Source organism: Coregonus lavaretus, assembly GCF_964263955.1.
Source record: "Coregonus lavaretus genome assembly, chromosome: 12".
Taxonomy (NCBI): Eukaryota; Metazoa; Chordata; class Actinopteri; order Salmoniformes; family Salmonidae; genus Coregonus; species Coregonus lavaretus.
The window spans coordinates 17,132,731-17,155,681 of record NC_139999.1 but is presented as its reverse complement, the minus strand read 5'-3'; the positions used below and the strand labels follow the sequence as shown (position 1 = coordinate 17,155,681).

Sequence of the window (22,951 nt, the reverse complement as noted above, 5' to 3'; positions counted from 1 at the left end):
CAAACAGCTACTGAGATGTACTTGATAGCCGTCTCACATTTGCAACTGTTAACATGTCGCGGGTGTGTGTGTGTGTGTGTGTATGTGTGGTAAACCCGTGCTCTGTGTCTCTGAGGCTGATGTCGCCGGCTGAGCAGACATTAGGGCTGACAGTCAGTCTTCACCAAGGTTACCCAAATTGTACCGCGACCTCATAGCTAATTATGGCCCTTTGAAATTTCAATGCATCTCTGAATGTAATTTAGCTGTTTCCAATCTATCTAGCAGGAGAGGTGTTCTGTGACACACGCTGCATGCATATCACCTGATTCATTTTCCCCACTGGAACACAAAACAAAAACTAAACGGGTCATAATGAGCAGCTTGTAATCTCACGGCACTGGAAAGGGCAGTGGTGCCAAACAGGATGGCGTGGCGCTGATGCTGATGCTCTCTGTAAACTTCATTGAGAGCTGTTCCGCACTGCGAGATTAGAGGTGTTTTGTCCTCCTGTAGGGGAAACACGAGGAGGTTACACACCACCCAGGATCCAACGCACTTAACATTTCTCATTTTCAGTGGGTGGCGACGAGAGGATGAAAATGCTATATGAGTTCCTCCTGTATTACGTCTTAATATGCAGTCCATCTTGACTTTTTCACATGACTTGTCCTGTCATTTGCATAGCCAAGACCCCCTTTCCTAATTTCACAGTCATTATGCACTGATGTGCTTTTTTCTCAGCATCACTAATTTTGATCAACTATTTTCAAGGTCAACTGGGCAACATGTCTCGCTACAGTATAAGCCCTTTACGTGATGAGATAGATATAGAACTGCCTTTAAAAAAATGCCTCAGCACCACTAACAATTACCTCACACACCAAGGATAAATAATAATGGATTTTCTTTGATGCTTTATATTAAATTACATGAGTGAAACTATCTACTTTAGATTTGACATTCTCTACTTTTACTGTCAGTGTTAGGGCAGTAAATGTAACCAGGGTTATTTTCACATGTAGTTAACCATTTGTATAATGATTCTTTGATAGTACATGTTTTATAGAGTCTAACAGAGATCCAGTGTAGAAAAATAGAATTAACACAATATGTTATACCATTTCACACTTCTCAATAACTGACAATTTCATTACAAATTGGATTGGAATTTTATTCAATTAAAATCATTATTTTGACACCTTGAGCAGCACATCCTCTGGTTCAAGCAGCCTCACACCTTTCCTTGTCATGGAGGGGGTGTCTGGTCCACTGTAACTACCCCTAGACACCCAGAGACGGCAGGCTGAGCCCCGGCAAACGGCTATTACGGTCCACATTTTATTATCCATTACTACTGAGGTCATTAGCAGCGAGAGGGATTGTACGGTTCTTAACCTATTGATCATTGTAACTACTACCATTTCATCCAGTGTGTTGAATGAGAGAAAATCTGACTGAGACAGGGGGCTATTAAGGGGAAGGGCGGTGTATCATGCCTATTTAACGTAAACACAGGACGCCAGTCTCCATTTAGAACGCTCTCCATATGATATACTCCCTTATCTCTGGTTAACATCATGACTCCAGATGATGCACAGAAATATACACTACCGTGCATCTCGGAGTCGCCTCTTCACTGTCGACGTTGAGACTGGTGTTTTGTGGGTACTATTTAATGAAGCTGCTAGTTGAGGACCTGTGAGGTGTCTGTTTCTCAAACTAGACACTCTAATGTATTTGTCCTCTTGCTCAGTTGTGCACCGGGTCCTCCCACTCCTCTTTCTATTCTGGTTAGAGCCAGTTTGCGCTGTTCTGTGAAGGGAGTAGTACACAGCGTTGTACGAGATCTTCAGTATCTTGGCAATTTCTCACATGGAATAGCCTTCATTTCTCAGAACAAGAATAGACTGACGGGTTTCAGAAGAAAGTTATTTGTTTCTCGCCATTTGGAGCCTGTAATCGAACCCACAATTTCTGATGCTCCAGATACTCAACTAGTCTCAAGAAGGCCAGTTTTATTGCTTATTTTATCAGCACAACAATTTTCAGCTGTGCTAACATAATTGCAAAATGGTTTTCTAATGATCAATTAGCCTTTTAAAATGATAAACTTGGATTAGCAAACACAACGTGCCATTGGAACACAGGACTGATGGTTGCTGATAATGGGCCTCTGTACGCCTATGTAGATATTCCATAAAAAATCTGCCGTTTCCAGCTACAATAGCCATTTACAACATTAACAATGTCTACACTGTATTTCTGATCAATTTGATGTTATTTTAATGGACAAAAAAACTGATTTTCTTTCGAAAACAAGGACATTTCTAAGTGACCCCAAACTTTTGAACGGTAGTGTATGTACATCTGAAGAGAGTCTGAGGGAGAATTCTCTGTCAGTCTGGTTAATTCACAGAGAACTAATACTAGGAGAGTTCTTTGAGCAGCTACTTGTACACCAATATGTGGGTGTGAAAAATAAGACATTCTGGGCATGCCAGAAACAGCTGACGTTTATGGATTTCAGTAAGGTGTGGTGCTCTCCAGGTGCCTTGCGTATATAAACATTCAAACCTGGAACATTCTCACACAGCTGCAGTGTGAGTGACTGTAGGCAATATACCAGCGCAGGCCTGCTGGCCAACACACACAAACGCAAGCACACACATGCATAGAAGCATGCAAAAACTCAAACATGCACACACAGGCACTTAAAGTCCATACAGTATGTGTGCTCAATAAATTGTAGCGCATGCTTGTACAGTATGTAATTACAACAATATTAATAAACAAAAATAAAATGACTATTTTTAATCAGGTAAAACATTTTTTTTTTTCCTGCTTTCAAAGATGCAAACTTTGAAATTTGAATTGTCACAGTACAATGCAAATACAGCAGTAATACCTTATGTGTCTGTCATTATTACAATGACAGTTGAACTAACAACAGGTTAGCCACATTTAAAAAATATAAAATATTTACTATACTTTTTCCTCAATGCATTTTTAGTTGTCTGAGAGAGGAGGTTAGTGTACCAGGCAGCGTCTGATGCCGTGCTGCCTGGAGAACAGAGCAGGAGTGTGTTCAGAGTGAAGGTAGGGCACAGCACACAGTGATTGGAGCCTCTGCTGCCTTTAAAGGACACTATGCCAACTTCTCTTTGTGCGTCACCACCGAGAACAAGCATGGAAATGATATTCTAATGAGGAAACATTGGCCACACATCTGACGACGTCGGGAATTCACTGATTCACACTTAATGAAGACGCTCTCCAACCAGCGCTCCCCCAGAAGCCAAAGGTCAAAGCATGGTGAGAGAGAGAGAGAGCGAGAGAGAGAGAGAGAGAGGGGGGGGAAGCAGACCCAGGCTTAAGACATAAGGCTAGCCTCCCTCCCTCCCCTCCTGGTGATACAGGGGCAATTAAGGAGAATAGAAAGACGAAAAACAGGCCAACTTCAATGAGACCATCGCTGATATTAAAGTAGCCATGAAGGACCAGGTTAGATGAAGAAGAAAAAAAAAAATCTACTTTTTATATCTTTGTCCCTGGTGTGATCTTGTTTTGTAAGGACATCAAATAGAATGGAGAAGTAGAAAATAAGAAACCCTTGAGAAATCAGAGGCCAGCCTGTTTGATGCTGTTGGTTTACCTTGGCCTGAGACATTTGAATAGTAATGGTGCTCCGTCTTGAATAGCGTATAATCTCAAGCAAGAAAATGTCTCCGAAATGAGGATTTCACAGGAGGCATTGTATTGAAGTGATGCATGAACATAATTAGTCCTCGATAAGATCGGAATGAATGACTCATTCCTCATCTCTCATTCAGGTTTATTGAAATATTGAAGGTGGATTGCGGTTTAGAGAATATGTCAAGCATGTTTTCTCTGATGGAAAAAAAGGATCAACAAAATATGTTGTAATTTTGGTGTATTTGTGTGTATTACTATCAAAAATATATAATAATAATCATAATAACAATAATTTCACAATAACCAATGTATGTAGTCCCAGGCTACAACATGCATGACAAAGAACACATGGAAACAGCTACCCATCCTGGTTTTGCTAAGCCATCAGTAATTTCTCTCTGTCATCCAAATTCAAGCTGCTTTAAAAACGTTTACAGTTCAGATAAACAGGATAATCACAGTCACATTTTCTCCCCATTTGCTATTATATATTCTGCGGGGGGATTGAAATGATACGCAACAACTGTAAAAACAAAACTCATAATTGCATTTTAATTAACTTTTAAACCACAAACAAGATTTCAGCAAAGCTGGGCCAGCGTTCCGTAAAACAAACAAACTACACGGAGAAGTGAACGAGCCTCTCACCCCAACAACAACAGCTGAGCTGCGTGGTGTCGCCTCTTTCCCACACTCTGGGCAGCCAACACTGCAGGTGCCCACTGCTGAGCACAGAGCAGAGGGCATGCCCCCCACCCTGACACACGCACATGCGTTTGCCCCCACACACACACACACTTGGGGGCCATTTCCTGTAGTTGGCTGTAGTAAGAGTATATTACTGAATAAAAGGCTGATTTCTTTCAGTTTTTTCTTTATGTTCCACTGTATTCACTGATAGAGATACCTCTGTATTGATCAGATTTTCTTGCACTAAAATTATGTGATAAAATAAAATGAGGACATTATACAAGTATATGAGTTATGTTTTGAAGTGAGTGATAAAAAACAACTTCTTTCAAAATTCTAAGCCGTGAAATCCAACAAACTTCTGATCACAAACTATTCTTTTTTTAATGAGGGTTCAAGTTTCCATTTTCACTGATAACATATCTTGTCATTCTTTCTGACCTTTCAAGCCACACCCCCATATGTAGATTTTCAGGCACTTACCACGCAAGTTTGAAACACAAAAATAAAACAAGAGATGACAACTTTAGTGCCTACAATAGCACATTCACCAGCCCATTCACCTTGTCCCAGACCCGGTGGGTGCTTCCCTACATCAGAACCCCCTCTTCTCTTCCTGTGTACCTCCGTGTGCCCGTGACTTATGGTTTATCAGCTCAGCACCATTACGCAACCCTGTGTGCCTTCAGATGCATTATTTGAATCAGTTGAGATTTAATTAAGATCACAGCCTTTAAAATCCCCTTCAAATGAAAATATACCCAAAGACACGCCTGACCCATCCTCATGCAGATTGTTTCCATACTCTACACACCAGCAACGCAAACCTAATCCTTGTTTCCATGACGGCAGACAAGGGGCCACAAATTGTGTAGGCTTTTTTTACACGGCTTGTGCTGCTGTCTTTTGTGAGTCAGAAAAACCACGTGGCCAATTCATAATAATAAAAAGGGGAGAAGACAGCAGCTGGCTTACAGAATGTGTGAAAACCATCCAGAGATAAATCTAGATCCAACACATTATGCCTCCTCTTATATCTGGGCACAGCCTACTCAAACATTCCACAACTACTGCGACAAATTAAACATCTATTATGTTCTTTGAGGAGCACAGCAGTAATCAACACAGTATCACATAATGCATTCTAGTAGCAGAGCAGGACGGGACAAGTGGCAAATATAGACTAGTTTATTTTGTTACACCATATCACTGTCTATACACCATGTAGCCTAATCATACTGTTAACGTACTATCTCTATACTTTGAAATACATAACATCTTTGGTGCTGACTTCATCTGCCTATCTGATATAGAGACACACCGTGACCGAGAGCTATGAGCAGTAATGCACCTTGAAACCGAAGCTGTTTTCAAGTCAAAACGTTCCTCAATCCAGCGAGGAGTCAGGAGCAACAGCAGAGAGCAGCTGGTGGTTTTTCTATATCACCGGTAAACTATTCCCCCTCACTCACTCACTCCGCACTAGAAAGCAGTGGCCACTCCTGTAAAGGATATCCCAGAGCGCTGTGGGCTCTCGCTGGCTGTCGGCTGCCACCGTGCCCACTTCTCTGGGTACAGGGTAATATCTGGTTGCCTATGTCATGGTTTAGAAATGACAGGTGCTGGCAGCCTCTCGCCTTGACAGGCCACTGCACAAATAACGGCCCTGCCTGAAAGGGCTAATGCACTACTAATGAACAATAAATCAACTTTGATTACAAACTGTCATCCCAATCAGCTCGCACTCCAGCTCTCCCAAACTGCACCCTCAGCCCAGCCGGTGCAGCTGCACAGCATTACAGTGCACACTGGCTGTTTAGGCTTCATTTTCCCCAAATCTGATGTTTACCTCCACCAGCCCCTCTCTCTCTACACTCTACCACTACAGACACACCCTCCCAACGCTGGGGCAGTTCAGACACAGTCTGGAGCTCAGTACTAACACGGCAGAGGGGGTAGAGGGTGAAAACATTAGCCTTAAAAGTGAGGAAAATGTTGTTGTTTTTTTTAAGCATGCGTTAATATATTAATTGAAAATGTTGTTGTTTTGGAAGACTCTGAAGGCTCTCTCATATTAAAAGTTAAACCAGCACCACAAAGTCAATAACGGTCTTCAGTCTAATACCTAAGGGGTGTTTCATGGGTTCAAATCTACCACCAGGGAAGAGGGGGAAGTTGGAGTAGAGAGGTTAAACTTTACCTCTCATTTCATTCGCCGCCCCCTTTCCTACACACACGCGCATGCACGCGCACACACACCCACGTATGCATGAGTTCGCGTGAGCACACACAAAAAAAACTTTTCAGGAAAAATGTCAGTGCTGACATTTCAAATGATTGAGTCTGGCTAAAATGATTTCGTAGTGGCAGTGTTAAATATAGAGTTGTGCCAGTGCCAGCCTCTCCCTTAATTTCAAGTGACAGAGTGAGGAGAGGATCAACCCCCCCCATCACCTCGCTGCCTCCTTCACTTGACAGGAACACTGTCGATAGCCTGAGTGGGAGCCAAGTCTGACCGACACACACACACACACTCAGCTCACAAACACTGTGACTATCTCATGTAACACTAACAGTAAACAATAACAGCATGCCCTAGTGAAGCTGTGGGCTTGTTAGTAACACACTGGGATGCAGAATATATTAAATAATAATATGTGATAAACAACTTCACTGCCAAAATACAAACATGCCGCATTGCCTTTCCTAGAACTTTCCATACTTCAACAACACATACTGTAGTACCAGAGCCTGATGATCTGGTTAGTACAGCGTCAGAATAAAGAAAAGAAAACAAACATAACTAGAATAGTAACTACAGTATATCTAAACTGGAATAGGAGCAACTTCCTTTGAAGTGTTACCTTAATGTGAAGTGTTACCTTAATGTAAAGTGTTACCTTAATGTGAAGTGTTACCTTAATGTAAAGTGTTACCTTAAAGTGAAGTGTTAACTTAATGTAAAGTGTTACCTTAATGTGAAGTGTAACTAAATACACAAACAAATAAACAAAACACTTGAACATTTCATTTGTTGAAGCACATTTCAGCAAATGAAAACTCTATCTCTGAATGGCATCAGCAACTATCAGCAGGTAAACAAACATCTAAACAACACATAGCCTATCTTTAAAAACACATCATTTCCCCACAAATCACACAATGCTTGTAGTGTAACAGCCTTCAGGACAAGCCTGTACTCTGTCCCTATCTACAGAACACACTAAAACCTGGATCCATTCTCTCCTTAAACAAACTGCATGACAAAATTAACCAATTACAATGATAGAACATCAACAACAGATAGACAAAAGCCCCCATCTTTTCCCTGGACAAATGACATTGTCAAGTTTTATACAAGAAAGCTGGAAAAATTGCAGAATCAATCATATTGACAAACCTGACAAACTCCATTTAGCTGGCAGGGTAAACAGAGAGCTGGGCCGTGCAGTGTGGAGTGGAGCGGAGAGGAGCGAGAGAGAGAGAGAATGAGAGGCAGGCAGGCAGAGAGGCAGGCGGACGCTGCTGTTCTGTGGCGTCTCCAGGCTTCCTCGGGATACAGACAGATTGCACGTGCAAGGTTGCTCCCTGGCTGACAAGATACAAAACTATCCAATCAACCACGCCCTTCTCCACCAATCACAACCAGCCCCCTGAACATAATCAATTCAAATGGCCTACACAATAGGGAGCCTCAGGCTGAGCTTCAGGTGAACCCATGCCTTTGTGTGGGGCCCCTTTAAAAAAAAATACACAGTTGACGGCTGTTAACCCTTTGACCTATTGAAACAATGGATGCCTAAAGAAAATAAGCCCTTTAATTAAACAACAGATAAGTAAACACAGCTATCCAGCTGAAAGAAAGAAAGAAACTAGCCTGCTATCAGACACTTTATTGTTCTAGTAAATGGAATTGTTTACAGCATCAGGACAAAGAGCCAAACTCATTTTATGTTCTGAGAACAACAAACAGCCAACAAACAATTGAGATGCTTTATTGTTGTTGTTGTTGTTGTTGTTGTTGTTTTTTTGGGGGGGGCAATACCATAGTAAAGCATTTCAGTCTAAAATAAATAATTTTAATTAAACATGTTTGTGTGTGTTTTTTAAAGTTTTTTTTTACGTGTAAGAAACGGCTGTTCCATTAACTATATCATTACTTTATTTTTCCAGATATCACTTTTTATTTTTTCTTCTCCAGATATCACTTGTTTCTTTTTCCAGATACCACATCTATCTTTTTCCAGGTTATCTTTATTTTTTTGCCCTTTGTGCCTAAATTGTAAAAATAAGCAATAAACTCGTTGATCTACCAAAATACATGATTTTTCCTCTGATTACTAATATCACTTGTCCTAATACTTAACTACACAACATATACTACTACTGCCTCTGGTGCTATCACTACTACTCAATCACAATAAGAATAATTAGCTGTCTTAATAGCATCACGTTTCAACAGCCAGTATATAAAAGAGAAAAAGGTGAAAACAGGGCTCTGCCCTCTACTGGACATGTATGAACTGCACAGGACTGAGAGAAAAAGGAGAGAAATAAATACACCCCCAGAAAACATTTCTATATGTATTTTTCCTCCGTTTTGAAATAATTGTTTTTAAACCATGATAAATCTGACTGTATTATCTGAAAATATACTATTTAAAACTATTCAGTTCAGTTTGAGAGGAGTCAAAAGGATGAAATACTTTCAGACACAAATACTAAGACATTAAAATAAACCTTTAGTCAGGATTAACACCTAACTCAATTAATTACCATGTTAATAAACACAACAAAATTCAAACATAGCCATAAAAAACGGTTTATATCAATGTCCATAAAAGCTTGGCTAAGGATGAAGGAATGCTCATGGAACACGTACAGTGCCTTGCAAAAGTATTCATCCCCCTTGGCGTTTTTCCTATTTTGTTGCATTACAACCTGTAATTTAAATTGATTTTTATTTGGATTTCATGTAATGGACATACACAAAATAGTCCAAATTGGTGAAGTGAAATGAAAAAAATAACTTGTTTCAAAAAACAAACAAAAATTAATAACAGAAAAGTGGTGTGTGCATATGTATTCACCCCCTTTGCTATGAAGCCCCTAAATAAGATCTGGTGCAACCAATTACCTTCAGAAGTCACATAATTAGTTAAATAAAGTCCACATGTGTGCAATCTAAGTGTCACATGATCTCAGTATATATACACCTGAAAGGCCCCAGAGTCTGCAACACCACTAAGCAAGGGGCACAACCAAGCAAGCGGCACCATGAAGACCAAGGAGCTCTCCAAACAGGTCAGGGACAAAGTTGTGGAGAAGTACATATCAGGGTTGGGTTATAAAAAAATATCAGAAACTTTGAACATCCCACGGAGCACCATTAAATCCATTATTAAAAAATTGAAAGAATATGGCACCACAACAAACCTGCCAAGAGAGGGCCGCCCACCAAAACTCACGGACCAGGCAAGGAGACCAAAGATAACCCTGAAGGAGCTGCAAAGCTCCACAGCGGAGATTGGAGTATCTGTCCATAGGACCACTTTAAGCCGTACACTCCACAGAGATGGGCTTTACGGAAGAGTGACCAGAAAAAAGCCATTGCTTGAAGAAAGAAATAAGCAAACACGTTTGGTGTTCACCAAAAGGCATGTGACTCCCCAAACATATGGAAGAAGGTACTCCGGTCAGATGAGACTAAAATTTAGCTTTTTGGTCATCAAGGAAAACTCTATGTCTGGCGCAAACCCAACACCTCTCATCACCTCTCATCACCCCGAGAACACCATTCCCACAGTGAAGCATGGTGGTGGCACCATCATGCTGTGGGGATGTTTTTTATCGGCAGGGACTGGGAAACTGGTCAGAATTTAAGGAATGATGGATGGAGCTAAATACAGGGAAATTCTTGAGGGAAACCTGTTTCAGTCTTCCAGATATTTGAGACCGGGACGGAGGTTCACCTTCCAGCAGGACAATGACCCTAAGCAAACTGCTAAAGCAGCACTCGAGTGGTTTAAGGGGAAACATTTAAATGTCTTGGAATGGCCTAGTCAAAGCCCAGATCTCAATCCAATTGAGAATCTGTGGTATGACTTAAAGAGTGCTGTACACCAGCGGAACCCATCCAACTTGAAGGAGCTGGAGCAGTTTTGCCTTGAAGAATGGGCAAAAATCCCAGTGGCTAGATGTGCCAAGCTTATAGAGACATACCCCAAGAGACTTGCAGCTGTAATTGCTGCAAAAGGTGGCTCTACAAAGTATTGACTTAGTTATGCACACTCAATATTTCTGTTTTTTTTGTCTTATTACTTGTTTGTTTCACAAATTTTTTTATTTTGCATCTTCAAAGTGGTAGGCATGTTGTGTAAAAAATCCATTTTAATTCCAGGTTGTAAGGCAACTAAATAGGAAAAATGCCAAGGGGAGTGAATACTTTCGCAAGCCACTGTACATTCCAGAACACAAATAATCTGTTAAAATAAACACAGCCCATACATACAGTAACAAGCCACTGCCCTCATCTGCTAATAACTAACAACAAGCTTTGCTAAGCTGGGTGACCGCTATAAATAATTGACTGGGAGACCTCAAGTGTCAAAAGTGACAATTCCAAAACATATCTTAGTGAATATTTAAGTAGAAGAAAAAAAGGCTCTTTACTTTCTATCTGACACACAGAGGGCTCAGACAAAGACACACACACACACACACACACACACACACACACACACACACACACACACACACACACACACACACACACAGTGATCTCAGCTCTGGCCACACTCTTCTCCCTGCACTCTCCCTGGGGTAGCATGTCGGCATATTCTCAATAAAACACCTTCTAAGCAGTAATAGGCCACTGTTCTCATTTCAATGCTCCCAAAGGCCTCATGATAAATTTAGCAGACATACAGTTCAAGCCTCCCCTCTCTCCCCCTCGCACTCTACTCTTCTCCTCCTCTGCCTGAGCCTGCACTGTGTACAGTAATTACACATAGGTGTGTATCGATGTGATACATCTAGATTTTTTCCCAAAACATATTTTATCAACACAGAGAATCATCAATATCCTTGAGCCTTCAGTTGTAATTTTCATCCATCCTCTTCATGATGATCCAGAAAGACTCGTGAATTATTGTGCTTATGACACTCCATTTCCTGCCTGAGTTACAGTGAAAGTATGAGTTAACGTCTGGTCGTCTGACTAGGGTTTGTTCTGGTGTTAAAGACAATGACACAGCTCCCATACCCAAACACAGAGGGTGAATAACATAAAGGGGTGTAGACTAAATTCCTTCTAAGCCATATCAACATGGGTATACTAAATAACTAGATAAGTCCATCTCATGTTACAATAAAAATAAAAATAAAAACTGTATATATATTTATTTTTTTACAAGATAAATGGTCAAACCTTATACCAAAAGGAACTTGTAACCTGAACGTTTATCTTGAAAAAACAAACATTGTTGTGTTTCCTCTAAGAAATGTAAATCATTGTTTACAGACACAGGCCTCTTCAGACCAGGGGTGTATTCACTAGGAACCAGACAGAAGCAAACGGAATGAAACAGGGATTAACCTACCTGAATTTGAATAAAAGTGTTTGCAACTGTTTGCTATTGTGTGTACTAATGATTACACCCCAGGTGAGTGACTTCTCAAACAACAGCAGCTCTATGTACTGTCTTTGCTGGTCTAGCCTATAACGGTGTATCTGAAAAGACAAACTTACTGGAAATTCAGAATCTTAGTTTTGGGTTGAACTTATGTGTGCAGACCTCTTTAACTCCTCTCTCTAACCCCTGACATCTGCACTTTAGCCTCATCTGAAATGGGCAGGGTTATTGGCCAAGGTGAACTCACGTTAAGTCATGCCTGTTCCAAGGATGTATTATGTTATTGGTTTCAGACATTCAAAAACACATTGTTAACACATTGTGTAGTCTGTATTTGCAAAATATTTCCTGAGGTGGTATGCCAGCCAGCGCAGAACGAGGTTTGTGTTTCTTTGTGTTCTGTCTGCTGTGGTTTTCACTTAGTCAAAACAAGAACATCTACAGCGATGTGCAACATAAATTCAGAAGGGGTGGGGGAATTTTGTGGCGTATACTTTCATGATTGATTCATATAGAGTTCTTCTTTTGAATCAGACACTATATTAAGAAGTACAGTGCCTCATCATGACATTTTGTTCAGGAAAAAACAAATCCTGTAGTTGAATGATGCCAAATTAAATGAGCAGTGGGACAGTCATCTCTATCCTACAGGATTTCTAAAAGACACGTCTGGGAGCTATGATTACATCTAAAAATACTTTGTTTGAGTACATTTTGGGCGCACGAGTGCATCCATGCCAACTATTTGGTATCCAGGAACTAGTCATAGTTACATGAATTACCAGGGAGTGGACTATAAACACGTACTCTTCAGTGCCCAACACAAATATACATGTACATATATCTACGGACTGTGTCATTCAATTCAGAACATCTCTCATACACGGCTTTAGGAATGTAGACAATCACTAAAGACTATCCGAGTAAAACAGGTTGAGTAGACAACACTAACTGAAACTATCATTGTACACAATATACCTAATCTTAATCCTAAAAAGCATGCTGGTCAGTTAAGCATCAGTTAACGCTGGTCAGTTATCCCCCTGGTCGTTGAAGTCCCTCCAAGTCAATCTAAAACTTCAGGACCTCGTGTCCCTAGAGAAGCACGCAATACAAATAGATGAACAAGTTGTTGAGGCATGTAGTTGTGAAGCTCTGATGCTTGACATATTGCACTCTGATGTTTTTCTGACTTGTGTCGTGTACATGTTCATTACTGATGTACTGCTTGTTGTATTGATGTGATTTTCGTCTGGTTTATCTTTAATGTCCCTGTTTGTCCGATACTGATGTGTTGATGCAGCTGTCTTGGTTCAGGTGTCTCTTGAAAAATATATTTTTATCTCAATGAGACTAACCTGGTAAATTAAATGTAGAGATTTATTTATTTTATTTTACCAGGCAAGTCAGTTAAGAACAAATTCTTATTTACAATGATGGCCTACACCGGCCAAACCCGGACGACGCTGGGCCAATTGTGCGCTGCCCTATGGGACTCCCAACCACGGCCGGTTGTGATACAGCCTGGAATTGAACCAGGGAGTCTGTCATGACGCCTCAAGCACTGAGATGCAGTGCCTTAGACCACTGCGCCACTCGGGAGAGATGCATGAGATACTTGAGTGGATGTTTTTGATATGGCTCTTGGTGTTTATTAATGCTCTGTCCTTACAGTCCATGTATCCACCCATTACCCGCCAAAAGGGGGAGTGAATCATTTCAAACAACACATGGCTGACATCAAGATACTGTGGTGGAGAATGCAATCTTGTATTCAAAGATACAAGATTGGGGGAGGGGGAGACAGGGAGACATGGAGGGGAATAGAGCTTGAAGGGAAACATCAGTCCTCAGAATAAAAAGGTCCTGAAAATGGCAATGGCTTAAAGCCCTGTGTCTGGAGTCTGGAGTCAGACCGACAATCATCAGATGGCTGAGGCTCACTAACAGGCTGAAACAGACTGCCTGGAAATACAAGGGATGACTTCATTCTGACAGAATGATCCAAACCTGTTTCTAATATATACAGTCCACATAATACATTTTTACAATATGACAAGAAAAACAAGCGGTGAAAAAGACATCCTGATCCCTGGTTACACATGGTTGCAGGGATCAGCGCTGTGCTGATCATTCCTGGCGTATTAAATCACCTCAAAGCAACAAAGACATCAAATAAGAATTCATTACCACATCACCTTGAGAGCTTTTACAAACACAAAAAGACAGAGACACACGGAATCATGCACATACACACACCCACAGATGTATGTGATTTGATTCTGAACCTAAAAACAGTGTTCAACTGTGCTGTTGAACCTGAAGAATATTGAGGTCGTGTCTCTTAGGCCGTGTCTACACTTGACACTTACATGCGACTTCTGCTATCAGAATATGAAGATCGCATTGAAAAGACGGGTCTAGATGCACAAAAGTCGCTTTGATTGTGTTCAGATCTGGAGGTGGTCAGGGATGCATTGTGTGCAAAATTCTCCTCAGTCTGGACGCAATCAGGCTACCAAAAGCGCATACAGTGGGCAATGTCATCAGCACTCCCACAAGTATCCAGAAAACGGGTTTTGGGACCGAGAGGCACCTTTTCATTAATGCTAGCCATCTAGCTAATATTTAGAAAATATTTTGGCTAGAGTTATGCTAACCCGTTTGCAATCCCTTTAGCGTTGCTTGCTAGCTTGCTGGCTAGCTACAGATGTTAGCTGGCTAGTTAGCTACAGTAGTTAGCTACTGTCATCAGTTGTTGTTGTGTTATTATCATATTTAGCCTATTCCACCGTTTGTAGAATGCATACTGGCATTTGAATATAGCGCGGGAAAAGGGAATCCGGACACACTGTGGACATGGTAGACACATTTTAATGTACAGTAGGTGTAGATGCATGACTCGTTTGGAATTCCATGATCAGAACTCTATGATCAGAATACTAAAGCTGCATGAACTGTGAAGTCTAGACACAGCCTTATAGCACAGTATCTGTCAGAAGATTCCCATTTCAATCCTCATTCAACACTAGGGGTATGCCTAGTTTCTGCTTACTGACCACTGAAAGGATTATCCATCCACACTGGCCTTGATCGTCTGAACCTGAACGTGTCTGTTTAAAGCGAACAACTTGATTCATTGGGGTGAGGTTCACAGCTTGGGTGCTCATTACAGAGAGGCTGTGTTCACCTCAATTGTCCCGTTATCTCAGCTGGCCTTCCTCCGTTTGGCAGGGAGCCAGAGTGGGCCGGGTCCGGGCTCATTGTCACCTCACCTAGCCACGGTAGTGGGCTGCGGATAGCGCTCCGGACCACGGGGCGGCTGGGCTGCAGGAGGGAGCGCCTCGGAATGCTGCCTCGGATTGCCTCAGAGCGCTGGTGGAGGTCCAGCCGGCAGGCCTCTGGCCGGCAGTCTAATGACTTACAGATTGGAGCACTGTGGTGTTCATGTGTCAGGACGATGCCATAGGTCTACTACAAATAACAGTAGCAGAGCAAGCTGGCGTTTTCTCCTCCCCTGTCAGAGAGAGGTGTGGCCCCTGCATTCTGTCACACCACGCACCCCCAAAGACCACAAATGAAGGATATGAGCGGCGGAGGGGAGGGGGGCAGAACTTAAAAGGCTTTCATCATGTAAAACTGAAAATACATTATCTATTGACTTGGAGATGCCCTCTGTAAAACAGAGAGAGAGAGAGCGAGAGAGAGAGCGAGAGCGAGAGAGAGAGAGAGAGCGAGAGAGAGAGAGATTCACCTGGCAAAAACCTACGGTAGATAATGGGTTGATGTTTTTCCCGTCTTATTTCTGAAGAATAACAAGCACTGCTCCCTAGACATCTTGAAAATGTTCAATGCAAAATCTATCAGAGGATGCTGACAAGATGACCTATCAAATGAATCATGATAATTTCATTTAAATATAAAAAGGAAGCCAACGCATCATTTCAGTGAACAGAGGAAGTCAGGAAACCATACAAAAGCAGTTTCTCTTTTCTTGTTTTCCATTGCTCACCAGCTTCAAGGACTCAGCTTCAGTAGAACTATGAAATAAGTGATCTTTACATGTTGCTTTCAGAGAACACACAAAAGATTCAACACAGGAATTTTTTTCAGTAGTCTGCCGCCCTATGTGACGCATTTGCCTGTGCTACAAACAATCTGTCTACAACCAAAAATGTAATACAAATAAAGGGGGACTGGGTATTTGTCAAGGCCATTAACATGATCTGTTTTTAGTCCAATTAGACTAACACTCTCAGGATTGTATTGTCTGACCTGCTAATACTGTCAAATAAAAGTACACTTTCTTCATGGAGAGTTCATATAGAAAAGAGTGGCTGGCTTGCAGCCTACAGCACCTCACAATACCTAGTGGTACTAGTGACATAACATCTTCAGCCCAGCTGCATGTCACATAATCCACTGAAGGCACTGGGTGCCTACCCAGGATCCCTTTCAGTGTGGCATAGTTAACTGAGCAGGCTCCTAAGCATTGCCACAAACAAGCCTATTTTTTTCCCTTCTTCCTCCGCGGTGCGAGTGGACTATCAGCGAGGGTCCGACAGTGTTGTGCCTAATGACCTATTTCTCCACTCCTGATCCTGCAGCTGGCATAATTAGTTACCTGGGGCTGCAATCCAATTTGAAGTGATGACAAGAAAGTGATCCATGAAAAAGTAATAAGTTAAATCCAATTTCAGCCAGCCTCTAATTAAATGCACATGGAACTAATGAGTCAAACCCTACCATTTCACTGATAATGCTAATTAGCGGGGTGGGAGTTGCTCGCCCTCGTCCCGCGCCACTGTAGGTGTGAAGCGCGAGGTAAAGTGGCATAGACTTTTAATTACACATGTCATTCTGGCAGTAATTTACTGGCTTTTTGACCAGTCAAGTATGTTAAGCTGCTCTACAGCCTGCTAACAGCTGTTTGTTTGATTTAGTATGATTAAAGGCCCTGGGCAACAGTATGCAAGCAGCACATTCAGCATCTAGTCTACACGTTACATTAGTGGGTTTGGAGGTAAAAACACCCCCTCTTCTTGGAGATATAAAACCAAACAGTTGATCAAGGATTCTCTTCATTGGTTTTTCTCTCCCCCTTCCATGCAGGTCATTTTTTTCAGATGTTTCAGATATTCTGTGCTTCATAATTTTTTACTTGAATAAAATGAATTGGAGTGAGTCACAGAGCTGGTGCATCTCTCTCTGTCTGTCTAATGGGGAGACTGCTGAGATTAATAGGCCTTCACCGCAGATAGATCTTCACAGCTCTACACATCAGGTGGCAGCTTACTGCATATCTCATAATTGTTGTATCATCGGACCAACAGGCTCCGAGACAGCTTCTACCCCAAAGCCATAAGACTGCTAAATAGCCATAAGACTGCTAAATAGTTAATTAAATGGTTACCCAGACTATCTGCATTGACCCTATCTTGCACTGACTCTATGCACACTCACAAGACTATATACAGTATATACACACTCACTCACACACACTACACTGACACACTCTCACAAAACCCACACACATCCTCATACACTACATAAGCACGCACACACACACACATAACACACACACGCATACAGGCACAACACAAACACACATACACACACAAAATCCTTATCCCCAGTCTGCTGTGAAGGATGCCAATATAGTGCATTCTCCCTGCGTGGGCTTGTCCTTATAGCTAAAGAAGAAGTGCCTTGGATCATTATGTTCTGGTGTTTCACAAATTCCCACCCTGGAGTGTCTGAATGAAGTGGCTGCTTCACCACAGGAAGACCACATTTATTACATACTGATGCGCACGCACACACGCACGCACACACACGCACGCACGCACGCACGCACACACACACACACACACACACACACACACGCACACACACACACACACACACACACACAGACAGATGCTGGTTATGTATGAGCACAGACATTGAATTCATGTGTGTTGTGCAGAGGGGATGTATTTAATTAGTGGAGTATGTTTACTCTGAGATAATTACACAACGGGTGGGTCTAATCCTGGATACCGGTGTCTATTCCACAAGTTACCACCGGCTAAAACTATGACGTTGAAATGCCTATTTACTCACTGTGCAATGTCTCATCAGCCCAGCTAGACAATTTATAAACTTGATCTCCACTGTAAAAAGCATCTAGACATTATCTCCCATTTCTTTCAGACTAACATTTAGTTTTCAATAGCGGAGATTTGTATAAACCTTGCTGTCTGTCTCTCTGACATTTGCAACATTGTTTCAGTATTGAAATTCGATCTCCAGGTGTCCCATAGTAATGAACGTGTAGGGGTCAGGAGTCGGGATGAGACAGACGGGCAGGCAGGCAGCTATTCTCAGCCAGTCAAAATCATGAATCAGCATATATGGATATATACAAGAAATGTCAATAGAAAACAGGTAAAACGAAACGAAATGCAGCTAGTTTGCAGTCTTTCCAGCTTGAGTTTGAAGTGATTCTGTCACGTTCGTTCATGAATGGGTCAGACCAAGGCGCAGCGTGATATGCATACATGTTTATTTGGAATGAATAAACAAGCGACAAAACAACAAACTAAACGTGAAGTCCACGGTACACAAAGTCAGCCACCAATTGTGCAAGTTCTCCCACTTAAAAATATGAGAGAGGCCTGTAATTTTCATCATAGGTACACGTCAACTATGACAGACAAATTGAGGAAAAAAAATCCAGAAAATCACATTGTAGGATATTAAATGAATTTATTTGCAAATTATGGTGGAAAATATGTATTTGGTCACCTACAAACAAGCAAGATTTCTGGCTCTCACAGACCTGTAACTTCTTCTTTAAGAGGCTCCTCTGTCCTCCACTCGTTACCTGTATTAATGGCACCTGTTTGAACTTGTTATCAGTATAAAAGACACCTGTCCACATCCTCAAACAGTCACACTCCAAACTCCACTATGGCCAAGACCAAAGAGCTGTCAAAGGACACCAGAAACAAAATTGTAGACCTGCACCAGGCTGGGAAGACTGAATCTGCAATAGGTAAGCAGCTTGGTTTGAAGAAATCAACTGTGGGAGCAATTATTAGGAAATGGAAGACATACAAGACCACTGATAATCTCCCTCGATCTGGGGCTCCACGCAAGATCTCACCCCGTGGGGTCAAAATGATCACAAGAACGGTGAGCAAAAATCCCAGAACCACACGGGGGGACCTAGTGAATGACCTGCAGAGAGCTGGGACCAATGTAACAAAGCCTACCATCAGTAACACACTACGCCGCCAGGGACTCAAATCCTGCAGTGCCAGACGTGTCCCCCTGCTTAAGCCAGTACATGTCCAGGCCCGTCTGAAGTTTGCTAGAGTGCATTTGGATGATCCAGAAGAGGATTGGGAGAATGTCATATGGTCAGATGAAACCAAAATAGAACTTTTTGGTAAAAACTCAACTCGTCGTGTTTGGAGGACAAATAATGCTGAGTTGCATCCAAAGAACACCATACCTACTGTGAAGCATGGGGGTGGAAACATCATGCTTTGGGGCTGTTTTTCTGCAAAGGGACCAGGACGACTGATCCGTGTAAAGGAAAGAATGAATGGGGCCATGTATCGTGAGATTTTGAGTGAAAACCTCCTTCCATCAGCAAGGGCATTGAAGATGAAACATGGCTGGGTCTTTCAGCATGACAATGATCCCAAACACACCGTCCAGGCAACGAAGGAGTGGCTTCGTAAGAAGCATTTCAAGGTCCTGGAGTGGCCTAGCCAGTCTCCAGATCTCAACCCCATGTTTCACAGTACTTGTGATCATTTTGACCCCACGGGGTGAGATCTTGCGTGGAGCCCCAGATCGAGGGAGATTATCAGTGGTGTTGTATGTCTTCCATTTCCTAATAATTGCTCACACAGTTGATTTCTTCAAACCAAGCTGCTTACCTATTGCAGATTCAGTCTTCCCAGCCTGGTGCAGGTCTACAATTTTGTTTCTGGTGTCCTTTGACAGCTCTTCTCATCTTTTTAAGTGGGAGAACTTGCACAATTGGTGGCTGACTAAATACTTTTTTCCCCCACTGTACACATACTAGAACCCACATAGAAAATACAACATAGAAAATCACACCCTGACTCAACAAATAAGAGTCCCCAGAGTCAGGGCGTGACAGATTGTGTTAGGAGTGTTGTTGGCTAGCTCCTCTGAACAACAGTGTCCTGACGAGAGAGCACATTTTCTATGCCAGGTGAAATCGCACATCATTAGCTCACTGTTATGGATGTATCCAAATAAATGTCACTAGAAAACAGGTTAAACAAATGCAAATGCATTTCTGGCTGCACTGTTTGATATGACTGTAAGTTAGCCGTAGTTGGCTAGCAAGAGATAAGAACGTTGCCAGCCAGTATGGCAATAGAACATTTAGAACGAACGACTGGGTCGCGTCCATAGATACAGAACAAAAAGACTTAACGACTGGGTCGAGTCTCTTGCAACCGGACCGATAGAACGAACGACCAGCCGGCTTGGGTACACCGTATATACAAAAGTATGTGGACACCCCTTCAAATTAGTGGATTCAGCTATTTCAGCCACAGCCGTTGCTGACAAGTGTATATTATCGAGCGCACAGTCATGCAATCTCCATAGACAAACATTGGCAGTAGAATGGCCTTATTGAAGAGCTCAGTGACTTTCAACATGACACCGTCATAGGATGCCACCTTTCCAACAAGTCAGTCCGTCAAATTTCTGCCCTGCTAGAGCTGCCCCGGTCAACTGTAAGTGCTGTTATTGTGAAGTGGAAACGTCTATGAGCAACAATGGCTCAGCCGCGAAGTGGTAGGCCACACAAGCTCACAGAACGGGACCGCTGAGTGCTGAAGCGTGTAGCGCGTAAAAATCTACTTCCAAACTGCCTCTGGAAGCAACGTCAGCACAAAACTGTTCGTCGGGAGCTTCATGAAATGGGTTTCCATGGCCGAGCAGGTGCACACAAGCCTAAGATCACCATGCGCAATGCCAAGCGTCGGCTGGAGTGGTGTAAAGCTTGCCGCCATTGGACTCTGGAGCATTGGAAACATGTTCTCTCGAGTGATAAATCATGCTTCACCATCTGGCAGTCCAATGGACGAATCTGGGTTTGTCGGATGCCAGGAGAACGCTACCTGCCCCAATGCATAGTGCCAACTGTAAAGTTTGGTGGAGGAGGAATAATGGTCTGGGGCTGTTTTTCATGGTTCGGGCTAGGCCCCTTAGTTCCAGTGAAGGGAAATCTTAACGCTACAGCATACAATGACATTCTAGACGATTCTGTGTTTCCAACTTTGTAGCAACAGTTTGGGGAAGGACCTTTCCTGTTTCAGCATGACAATGCCCCCGTGCACAAAGCGAGGTTCATGCAGAAATGGTTTGTCGAGATCAGTGTGGAAGAACTAGACTGGCCTGCACAGAGCCCTGACCTCAACCCCATCGAACACCTTTAGGATGAATTGGAACGCCGACTGTGAGCCAGGCCTAAACGCCCAACATCAGTGCCTGACCTCACTAATGCTCGTGGCTGAATGGAAGCAAGTCCCCGCAGCAATGTTCCAACATCTAGTGGAAAGCCTTCCCAGAAGAGTGGAGGCTGTTATAGCAGCAAAGGGGGGACCAACTCCATATTAATGCCCATGATTTTGGAATGAGATGTACGACGAGCAGGTGTCCACATACTTTTGGTCATGTAGTGTAGCAACCCTAGGTTTGTGTCAGGATATATCTTGTAGAAGGAGGAAATAGCATTAATAAATTCCTCAAAATAACGTTTTTAATGAAAATATGTAAATCATTATTTGAATGATGTAACCCGTTGTTTAAAAGTGATAATGCCCTCAAAGCCGGTGTTTGGAGGATATATTGGCATGGTTTGCTGGCCCTTGACTTCGTCTTGGGCCTAACAACACCCATGCTAATATATCCTCCAAACACCTGCTTCTCTGGCATTATCACTTAAATAAACACTTGTCTGGAAATGTAACATAGTCTACAACATTATAAAGCAGGCAATTTAGCATTTTATTTAGATAATATGGCCAACCAGCCTGTGCTCTTCACAAGATCTGGGCAGAGGAGGAAAAAAGGCCCACTCTCTTTTCAATAGCTGAGTGACAGGTTGGGCAAGATCTCTGAATACATTAATAAATTAGAATTGTAATTTGTTCTTTGTCTGCGGGAGAATGTGTAATACTTCTCTATGTACCAACAACTGGCTGTACGCTGGAATCTTCCATGTGGCCTCCCGTGTTTGTTGACCTCTGCTACACATTTTCCAGCCTGACTCGGGAAACTGTTTAGTTTGATCCTTTCAACTTATTTGAATCCTGACAAATGCGCACACAACTAAAAGGTCAACACAACTGAAAGGTCAACACAACTAAAAGGTCAACACAACTTAAAGGTCAACACAACCGAAAGGTCAACACAACTGAAAGGTCAACACAACTGAAAGATCAACACAACTGAAAGGTCAACACAACTGAAATGTCAACACAACTAAAAGGTCAACACATCTGAAAGTTCAACACAACTACAACACGACTAAAAGGTCAACACAACTGAATGGTCAACACAACTAAAAGGTCAACACAACTACAACACAACTGAAAGGTCAACACAACTAAAAGGTCAACACAACTGAAAGGTCAACATAACTGAAAGGTCAACACAACTAAAATGTCAACACAACTGAAAGGTCAACACAACTGAAAGGTCAACACAACTGAAAGGTCAACACAACTACAACACAACTAAAAGGTCAACACAACTGAAAGGTCAACATAACACAACTGAATGGTCAACACAACTGAAAGGTCAACATAACTGAAAGGTCAACACAACTAAAATGTCAACACAACTGAAAGGTCAACACAACTGAAAGGAGAGAGAGAGAGAGAGAGAGAGAGAGAGAGAGAGAGAGAGAG

The 22,951-nt window shown here is 42.2% G+C and overlaps 1 protein-coding gene across 1 annotated transcript in view; it reads right to left on the bottom strand.

Moving 5' to 3' along the window:
* The window catches only part of LOC311138345 (forkhead box protein P1-B-like), a 233,455-nt gene that overhangs the window by 29,319 nt on the left and 181,185 nt on the right, over positions 1–22,951 (bottom strand). The window contains exon 7 of the mRNA XM_084173014.1: positions 376–489. Coding sequence (XP_084029140.1) covers positions 376–489 — 114 coding nt within the window. The remainder of the gene's footprint in view (positions 1–375; positions 490–22,951) is intronic.